Source organism: Montipora foliosa, chromosome 3 (genome assembly GCF_036669935.1).
Source record: "Montipora foliosa isolate CH-2021 chromosome 3, ASM3666993v2, whole genome shotgun sequence".
Classification (NCBI taxonomy): Eukaryota; Metazoa; Cnidaria; class Anthozoa; order Scleractinia; family Acroporidae; genus Montipora; species Montipora foliosa.
Window position 1 is genome coordinate 66,002,050 of NC_090871.1, and position 10,272 is coordinate 66,012,321.

The 10,272-nt window shown below is 40.1% G+C and overlaps 2 protein-coding genes across 3 annotated transcripts in view; one reads left to right on the plus strand and one right to left on the minus strand.

Annotated features, from left to right (window-relative positions):
• Positions 1-376: 376 nt before the first annotated feature.
• Positions 377-10,272, plus strand: part of LOC137998011 (methylenetetrahydrofolate reductase (NADPH)-like) — a 14,373-nt gene continuing 4,477 nt past the window's right edge. The window contains exons 1-6 of one of the 2 annotated variants that reach the window (XM_068844394.1): positions 377-619; positions 2,597-2,895; positions 3,681-4,140; positions 4,635-4,742; positions 7,190-7,380; positions 8,269-8,856. In XM_068844394.1, coding sequence (XP_068700495.1) covers positions 3,744-4,140; positions 4,635-4,742; positions 7,190-7,380; positions 8,269-8,856 — 1,284 coding nt within the window. In that variant the 5' untranslated portion in view covers positions 377-619; positions 2,597-2,895; positions 3,681-3,743. The remainder of the gene's footprint in view (positions 620-2,596; positions 2,896-3,680; positions 4,141-4,634; positions 4,743-7,189; positions 7,381-8,268; positions 8,857-10,272) is intronic. The other variant, XM_068844395.1, reaches the window with a different exon arrangement.
• Positions 2,019-3,448, minus strand: LOC137996237 (uncharacterized). The gene is made up of 2 exons (XM_068841652.1): positions 3,431-3,448; positions 2,019-2,798 (listed from the first exon to the last, which is right to left on the minus strand). The coding sequence occupies exons 1-2, from the start codon at positions 3,446-3,448 to the stop codon at positions 2,019-2,021; spliced, it is 798 nt and encodes a 265-aa protein (XP_068697753.1).

A 10,272-nucleotide genomic window follows, 5' to 3' on the forward strand; every position in this document is an offset into this window, starting at 1 on the left:
GCGCTAACGGGAGCGCGATATTAGCGAGCTTACGCAACAGGACGGCTGGAAGACTGAGGACGGGAGAATGACGAAAAAATGTCGGGTAAGATTGGGAATGCACAGTCTCGCGCGACATTTTTTCGCCATTCTGCCGTCCTGAGTCTTCCAGCCGTCCTGTTGCGTAAGCTCGCTATTATTACGTAACGCGCAAGGACCCAATTACGTAATTCGTCTTGGTGGATCTTAAGGTTGCTTTCAGCTATGTCGTTGTTGTCCTTTGTTCTAAATTAATCCTCTGAGAATTAATTAAACTGCAAAACGTTGATTCTTACCCCTCTATCTCGTACCCAGAGTTCTCGGGCTCTTCGACCAAAAATGACCGAGGACTCTGGGTACACTTCACTCAGTGAAAAAAATTCTGCGAGAGGGTTTTGGCAGGATCGACAAATGGGCTCCAGAGGCAGGCTTGCACTGATTTATACTTATAAAACTACGTGGTCCAGACATCTTAGTCCCCGTAATTAGGTCTAAAGGGGGAGAATATCCTTCCCTTTTTTGTTTATAACTGTACTCCTTGGCAGTTTTTGTCTGTCCTGAGCAGTTTTGTTTATACTTCTGTAAGAAATCTAACAGCATAGTAAGTACAAAATGGCAAGTATTTCTTCCATACATATCCTTACAAGGAGGCAAAATGCCTGTGGTCAATTGTCTCACAACTCAGTGATTTAATAATAAAAATTATATTATTCGTATTTAGAATAAGTTATTGATACTATAGTTTAATAGTCCATTTTACAGTTGTGTGCTTAGTTACCTGGCCTGTGAATGAAAGAGTTGACCTTGTTATGATAGGAACTGTGGTGTAGTCATAAGTCAAGCGACGCACACCCTTCCATTGCTTTTTATGTAAAGTCCTTTATTCACTGAACGATTATCTTATATTGTAACACAAAGATTATTCTACTTCTACATGGTAACAGTACTTTCACATCATGGAATATCATGCAGTAGTTTCACATAAGGTGATCATGATCATGCCCTTGTTGCAGTAGTATTACTAGTAATCAATACACTACATCCTTCCTGGGCGATGTTCAAGGAACGGTTAAAGAATACAATCAGAGAATCACACTATAAAATCAGAGCAATAGTCGGAATCAATAATATACAAAATTATCGTAGTCTTTTGTTGACTTGACTACTCGTCCTGACCTAGTGGTGACGACCTCTTCATTCTGAGTGGCTTGCTCGACAACATGACCCGAAGGTTGAGTGTTTTCACAAGCATCAGAAACTGTTGCACCGGGCTCACTGGAGTCATTGGATTCAATTGTTTCAGTACCAAAGTCCTCAGTATGATCAGTAACAGACTCACTAGGCGCATGCCTTAAGTATTTCGCATTGCGAACTAGAGTGGTACCTGTATCGACGTTGACCAGACTGAACGTGTCTCGCACTTTGGTCTCAATGATCACGTGCTTTGCTGAGGAGAACTTCGAGTCTAATTTGTGTTGCTTCATCAGGGGCACCCAACGTCAATTTTCAGAAAATATCTGTTCGGAAGACTATTTGAGATCTAGAATTTTCGGAACATTTGTTCCAAAATTTCTTGCTTGCCTGCCTGTCCTAGGATTTTCGAACATCTAAAAAATGAAATAATTGCCCATTTTTAACCGATTTTTACCCTAAAAAGGTCACCTAGAATTTTCGGGAGCCCTTTTTCTGGCTGAAATTTTCGAAAAGGTATGTTTTGATCCCTATAATTTTCGGATCACTAGACTTTCAGCTCAGAAATCCGAACAGATAAAAACAATTTAGGGGGTAAAAATATGCCTATATCTACCGTTAAACACCAAAATACGTTTAACAATGCTATGTTTAAGTGGTTTTGAACTATATTCTCGTTGGGTGCCCCTGAACAATTACTAAAGTTGAAACCCAAGGACTAGCTTCAGTGACCTCTTCAATGATATCTTGTTCTAACATCCTGTCAAGTTCACTATTTACTGCCTCAATTTGACTTACGGGAATGCGTCTTAAGTGCTGACTTTGACAGGTTTGACCTCTGGGTCAATGGTAATTTTATGCTCAAAATCACTGACCTTTCCTAAACCTTGGAAAACATCATCGTACTCCTTGAGTAAAGGATCCAGCTCGTTTTGATCGCTGGTCTGACCGACTGAATTTACTTGGGTAAGTATTGCTAGCTTGAAACTAGAGTCTCGTCCCAGTAATGACTCTGCGTTACCCTCTATTACGTAAACCTTAGTATTGATAGTCTTATCGCTGGCTTTGATGGTGGCATTAAAATAACCATTACAATTTAGCGGTTCTTTCTGTCCATACGCAGTGAAGCGTCTTTGAGTTCGATTCAGTTCACAATGCCTAAATTGTGATTTATATAACTGTGAGGATATTATGTTGTACTTACAACCAGTGTCGACTATCATTTTGGTCCTTTGTCCATTAATTTGTACCGTAATGGAACTGTCAACATTGTTCAAAGAGAGTACTGGTTCGCTCTCGTCACTTGAGCTGTCCTCAAGCCAATTAGCAGTTTTGGATCTCAAGCTGCGGACCTTCATGTTTGGAGTTTTCTTTTCTTTCTTTGCAGGCCTCTTTTTGTGCTGGTTTGCTGGATGTGCAGTCTTGGGCTTTGAGCGACAAACCTTTTGCAAGTGTCCAACTTTTTTGCAGATATTGCACGTGGACTTGATTGCACCGCATTCGTCAGGAGTGTGTCCGTCGGTTCCACCACATCTATAACAGCTGAACGGTCTCGCTGGAAATCCGCGGGAAGCGTGCTGCTTTTCTTGCTAATTAACATGACAACAGCACCATTAACATAAGAAAAGGAGGAAGGTCTGTATCATAACAAGGTCAACACCAGCCTCACTTTCATTTAAAGGCCAGGTAACTAAGCACACAACTGTAAAGAGGGCTCTTTGATAAAATTGAGTGTGATCTTTTCTTTTCTTGTTGACTCTTTTTGTCACCTGCTCCCTTGGATAGTCTGGAAAATTATATGATCTGCAGTTTAGCTGGAATTTAAAGCATGGTGTAGGTGTTATGTTTTTTTGACTGCTAGCATGACTGGTGTCAGTTCATAGTGGCTCTGTTGGCATAAAAAAACAACTTGCAATTTAACAAGCATTGTGCAAACAAGAAATTTCTAAGTTTGTGATACAATAAGTATGATAACTTTATTTAGAGAGGGAGATGGGATAATTTCTTAACCTATTACAGTTTTCAAACTTAATTAATTTTGTCCTCCAGCAAACACCAGGGACTCCATGCCCTACTCTTTGAGAATAGTGTGTTTATTCTTTGAATTTTGTGTGAGTGTTCCCTTAGTTGTAAAGATAAAGATAAAGTCATTTTATTTAACGTTGATAGTTCCTTCAGTTAAGAGGCTGGTATCAGTGGAAGCCGACGGTGTGTCCTTTACCTCCCTCCCTCCCTCCATCTGTCAGTGCTTCACTTTACGGGTATTTAAATCTATAGCTACATGGATCACAGGAAAGTCGAAACAGACGTTGAAGTCACTGAGGATCGAACTGAGGATCTCTTGCTCCAAAAGCTGTGCACTAATCAACTGAGCTACGCCTGCTCCTGCTCCCACTAACTGTTAAAAATATACCACCCTACAATACATTTCCATGGCTAGTTATCTGACTGTAGACCTTTTAAATCCTTAGGACATGCCTTCGAATCAATTCTGAGTGGTTGCTTTTCTTCATGGAAAGCTTACAACTGAAGACATGGCACAACATTTAGGTGAAAAAGAAGGAAAGCCACACAGACTCATTGACATTATACAGCAGAAAAGGGAGAAGAATGAACATTTCTTTTCCTTGGAATTCTATCCACCAAAGACCTTCAATGGAGCAACAAATCTGATGGCTATCATTGGAAGACTTAATGAACACTGCACCCCCTTGTTCTGTGGCATTACGTGGAAGCCTTCTCAGGAGCCCTTGTCAGACAAATGCCAGCAAGAACCTAGCACTTTGGTAGTTTCTGCAGCTGCAATAGATCTGTATGGACAAAATATAATGATCCACATTCCATCCGGTAATGCAACAAAGAGTCAAGTCGTTGAGCATCTAAAACGTGCCAAGGAGTTCGGAATTGGCAGTGTGTTGGCTGTTAGAGGAGGTACCTTAATTTCACTGATATTGTTAGTGTCCAGGCCTTCTTTTCAGCAGGTTAATTGTACCTTTATTTACATACACTTAAAGGGAATTATGGGGATGTGTGTACTCACACATTGAAACCTTGGTGATGAATAATAATATTATTCATCAACAATACATCTAATATTATTGTAGATTTCTTGGTTAGCCAGCCCTGTTGATAAGTAAAATTGTGTGACTGTGGCTTGAGTTGAATCTCTGAGTGTTGCTATTAAGCAGGAAATGTTAAACCTTTTTCTGCTCAAGGGATACCTCATCGACAAGCAAAGTTGTTTGGCATATAAAGCACGGAACTAAATCAGAGGTGGCACTCTTGGACAGGAAAGGCCTAATACCATTAATTAGTTTATTGCTGAGTTGTTGTAAAATCAAAGCTGGTTTGCTGCTTTGAGGGTTTAAATGCAAATGACAGATGAACTCATCTTCCATCTTTACAATGCTTGTCTATTTGTGAAGGACCAGAGGAAGATAGTGGAAACAAAGAAGAGGGATTTGCATTCACAGTGGACCTGGTTAAATTCATTAAAAGTGAATTTGGAGACCATTTTACATTAGGAGTGGTCGGTAAGATTGTGCTAATACATAATATTTAAGTTAGAAAGGCAAATATGTCCAACCCAATCAGTTTTTATGCACATACAGTCTGTGATTGTTCCACAGCACCAAACCTCTAGAGCTAGACCTCTAGCGCTGAAGCTTCAATTTATGTTTATGGGGGAACAGCTATGTTATCAACATTAAATAAAAAAAAAATGCTTTGTTTATATTGAAAGCCCACTTAGCTATCAAGCTAGTTTGCAGGCACCCCACTTTTAATCTGAAAGAAACAATTCGAAGTTAACAGAAACATGACTAAAAGCCCCAATTGGCTATTTACAAAGCATGGTAGAGTTGAATCCAGGACAACTGGTAACAAATCCAAACCAGAGGTGACAAAGGAGTGATTTTGTATAGTTGGAGGGACCAAAATTGTGCTTTCTTTAAAATCCCTGTGAGCCAGGCCGATTGCCACCTTCTGGGTTTTGTAGTTGACAATTGGCTTGTCAGAAAGACTGAGTATAGTAAGTTTTGTAGGATTTTGTTTTGATGCTGATGATGCGCATACTTTCAAACTTGTCTGCTGTAAATGTCGTAGGATTAATAATTTAGTTAGCTGTTCTTGTTGGTTTTTAAAAAAAAAATCTTTTAGAAATTACCAGTGGGGAGGGATTGGTGTAGTTAGTTTTTATGTACATTGTGTGGGTTGGGTTGGGTGGGTGATACACCTTGTAGGGGACTTGTTCTATAAATTTGTGTTGTCACCTGCCTTTATTCACAAATTGATTAAATAAATAAATAAATAAATAAATAAATAAATAAATAAATAAAATTTCAACACAGGAATCCCAGGTTCCCCATTCTTTCTTCTCGTCATGCCTTATTAAAGGGGCAGTGTCACGCTATTTTAGTGAAATTTCAAAACACTGAAAGACCTCTTTGCATGAATGATGACCAAAAAATAATGCTGTAGTTTTGTAGCCTCCTCCCCTGGAAAAAAAGGGAGAAGGCAGATGTACACAGGCTATAGTTTTGTTGCCAATGGCCATTGACGTGCACTGAAGCTATTCTTTGTTGTTTGCAGCCAAGGATGGAGGGGATGGAAATGGATTGAAACTTGAAAAAATTGGCCAGTTTTTTTTCAATTTTTGACACGTTGACCGCTAAAATTTTCCAAAAGTTAAATAAATTAAATTAGTGTGGCTCATTTTTCTTGTCAATTTTAATCGATTTCTACCTCACTGGGTTTATCCAGCAGCAATTTACGATTGAAAAAGTCACTGAAAATTGATTTAGTAAATTTATGGTGAAAATAAATGGGATAATTCCCATGATACTGCTTCTTTAATGCCTTTCTATCTTCATGGAGACCATATGTACAGCGCATGCGTGGCCCCAACAATGTTGGAAGACCTGTGCAGGGATGGCGCGGTGGTGACAGCACTCTCCTCCCACCAATGTGGCCCGGGTTCGATTCCCAGACTCGGCGTCATATGTGGGTTGAGTTTGTTGGTTCTCTACTCTGCAAAAAGAGGCTCAAAAGTTTGACCAGTTTCAATCTTCGAGCAATAACTCCCATTATTAAAAACTGGATCATTGGATAATGCAATTCGAGAGTTTTGATTGGCTAAGCCATCATGGGTTATGAGCCATTATACCATGATCTACAAACTCGGCAAGCATATGCGTGATTTTTTGGGCCATTTTATTTTTATTATAGTCTAGTTTTCTGTATTTTGGGGACGTTTTTAATAAAACAATTATTCCACTCGCGCTTGTTGGATGTGAGATGATTATAGCCAACTCGGCGCTACGCGCCTCGTTGGCTATCTATCATCTCATATCCAACAAGCGCGAGTGGAATAATTGTTAATTATTATATGGCAAAGCCAGTCTTGGGCAAATCCCAGCGCTCTAATTGGTTCTTTCTCGGTCGGGATTTTGCAGTACGGACCATTTCCGCGGAAACGGTTCAAGCCGTGTATTTTTGTTTCGGAGCAAAGCCGGCAAATTCATAATTTGCAACCAAAACAGCGAAAAAAAAGCTGTGAATATTGTCATTCTTCACAGTGAAATTACCAGAAGAAGCTAAAAAGATTGAAAGATAAAAAGATTGAAAAGCTAAAAAGATAAAAAGCTAAAAGATAAAAAGCTAAAAAGATTGATTGCACTGATAGTGCATTTTACTATCAGAAACAGAGTGCCATATAAACAACTTACTAACCGAGCTTGCTCGGGCCGTACTGGGGAATATTGGCCCTCGGTCGTGGCAGTACGGACCTCGCTTCGCTCGGTCCGTACTGCCACGACCTCGGGCCAATCCCGAGCAAGCTCGGTTAGTAATCGGTTAACAACACACAACAACATGGAACAAGGTGTGCAAACGGACATATCATGTTGGCCAACAATGTTACGTCCGTTGGCACGGAGCTTTAGAGATCATGCAGTCATTTTGGTATTTTATTGGTCTTAAGGATATTTAGCCTCCTCTGATGTTCAAAGTTACGAAGAAGATCTTAAGCATCTCAAAGAGGAAGTAGATGCTGGCGCTGATCTCATCATCACGCAGATGTTTTTTGAAGTGGAAACATTTTTCAAGTTTGCGGAAGATTGCCAAAGATACGGAATTAGTGTTCCAATCATCCCTGCGATCTTTCCAATACAGGTAAGACTTTTAACAAATCTCATTTTTGTGAGAAGAACAACAAGCCATGAAGTCAAAGTCAATTTACATTTATTTTTTTCTCAGTGCGCGAGTGGGCAGAATTCTGCGAATCCTGCGATCTGATTGGCTCTGGGAGCGGGCGGAATTTTTCTATCTTGCCCGCCAACCCGGGTGGAATCGTAGCCCTAGTTGCGTGAGCTTGTGCATTTTTTGACACCGAATCCCGAATACATACAGAAGTAAGTGTTCCAAAACAGATTTCTCTTAGAAAAGAGGCGTGGAAATAGAATTCAAGCAAAAATGTTTCTGTTTGAAACGTTCAGTTTGTAAGTCGCTTACTGCAGTCGCTAAAAAGAGCGGTGCGAGTTAACAATTTCAAAAAGTGATTTCAGAGAGGAAGAGAGAGAGAGAGAGAAGACAAAAATAAATAAGTTATTTACCAGCTAAAAAAAAGCATTTTCAAGACCGAGGTCACAGTTTTTCGTTATACGGACCTCCCATTTGGCAAATAAGATACATGTATTGGCCCTGTGCGACCCTGAATTCTGTAGTTGCTCCGGTGCAACTCCGAAACCTACATCCCTTGTTGTCAGCAAACGCTTCAGTACTCCAGTCTGACAACGAAATACGTGAAGGAAGTGGGACGACTGCGCGCGCAAAGCGATTAAATGGGCTGTGATCCATGCCCCGCTCCTCTTTACCTTTTTAATACCTTCTCAAATTCTCTTTTCTTCGAAAGAGACGCATTTACTTAAAAAAGAGATATTGCTGTCATCTTTAGTTGTCTATAAAAGGGAACGCGTCAATACAATTCTACAAACTTTTCCGTACTTACTTCGAGCTTTCTAACGAAATATCTTGACTTCTGCATTATTAATCGTTTTGCAGGATTTCCATTCTTTGCGTCAGTTAAAGCGTTCATCTCGAGTTGACATCCCTCAATGGCTTTTGGATCTTTTGACTCCAATGAAAGACAAGAGCACGCAAGTCATGAATTACGGCATTAACTACGCAGCAGAGATGTGTAAAGAACTTCTTGAAAGCGGACATGTGCATGGATTGCATTTGTACACTTTAAATCGCGAGACGTCTGTTTCAGAAATTCTGAAAAAACTTGGCATGTGTCAGGCGGTCGACGAACGAGATTCGGGCATGCGCAAATTCCCCTGGATGCCATGTCCCGCTCTGGCGAGGCGAGGTCAAATTGAAGATGTGCGACCGATTTTTTGGACGTCAAGACCTCGTAGTTATATGATACGCACTTCAAACTGGGACGAGTTTCCGAATGGAAGATGGGGCGATTCAAGCGCTGCTTCGTTTGGAGAATTAAAAGACTATCATTTAGTTCTGCTTGGAACACACGAGAGCAAGGCCTCCTTGTTGAACATGTGGGGGCGTGAACTAAATAGCGAACAAGATGTTTTTGAAATTTTTGTATGCTATTTAACGGGAAAGGAGAACAGATATGGATACAAGGTTTTAGTTTGTTTTAGAAATTTGAGTCAGTATTAGCTAAGAGAATGTATTTTTTCACCTTAGAGAGATTCATCTTCTCTTTTTGTTCCTATCTTTCATATTTTCACTGCGTGAATTGGAAGAATATCGTTTTGCAGGTCCCGGATATGTCTTCACGGACGCTTTTATCCCGCCATTCACTTCCCTTCTTCTTGTTGCCATATCCGTACAATGGCTCATAAGTTTATCAGTATGATAATAAGAATAACATCGTCATGATCCGGAGTCTACAACTCCCATATTTTCCTGGAGTTGTCGTTTCGTCTATGTAAAGAACAGCTTTCCTTTGAAGACAATCAACGCATCATGTCTCCGTTTATATGGCATAAATTAGACAAGACTCAATCTAAAATGATCACGTCTGAGAAACGGGTCATTCAAAGTGGAGATCTTAGTTCTTTACTCCTAATGATGACTTCCTGATTAATTTTATTCACTGATCGGAGAAAATATCACTCTTTGCGCTCGTTCGTAACTTTTCCACTTTAAAACGTATCCGTCAGACGTAGTTTTGCGCTGCTTCTCTGATGTGAAGAAATTTGTATGTAGACAGAAGTGTCGAAACGATAAGTCTTTGAATTGTCACTTTGTTAGTTATAGAATCAAATTTCTTCAAGACCAGAGTAGCCTCAAAGTATTTCTGATTGTTAACCTGGCCACAGTTGTTCAAACGTCGGATTACTTTATCCGGTGGATAACTCACTATCCGTCAGTTTCAATCTCTGCAAAGATTTCAGCATTTGCCCTCGTAACTGTGAATATGCACATTCTAAGTACATCTAGTTAAGAGGTGTGTAAGAAAAATCTGGGCCTGCGTATAACGTGAGGTATATTAAGGATCTTAAGCACGCGCGTTTTTGAGACGCGGACGGCAACCGGAAGACAATAGGGAGCTTAAGCAACGACAACGGCGACCGCAACGAGAACGTCACGAATTTGCATATTTAGTGGGTAAAAACAATAGCTTTGCACGCCCTGCACGTGCGCTTTTCACTTTTGTCCATTTGTTTGCCGTCGTCAGCAAAGCAAAAACGTGAAATAGCCAAGTTTTTGGTTTTATGAAGAACGTCAGCACTTGAGGATAAATTTTCATTTTCTCCCCTAAAATGGAGTGCCGTTCTGACTGGTGTCATCTTTGAGGAAATACGTCACCCTTGTCATATTAAAAACGTTGAAATAGTCACGAAGCGATTACAATAACGTAAATTTATATTTTGTGATGACGTCCTCGTTACCGTCGCCGTTGTCGTTGCTTAAGCTCCCTATTATTTCACGTGCCAGGACAGTGGTGTCTTCCTAGATTTTTATACTAATCATCTCTATTGGGGAAAAGATACTTAACGACGTAAATGTGGTTGTGTGAAGACAAGTTAAAAG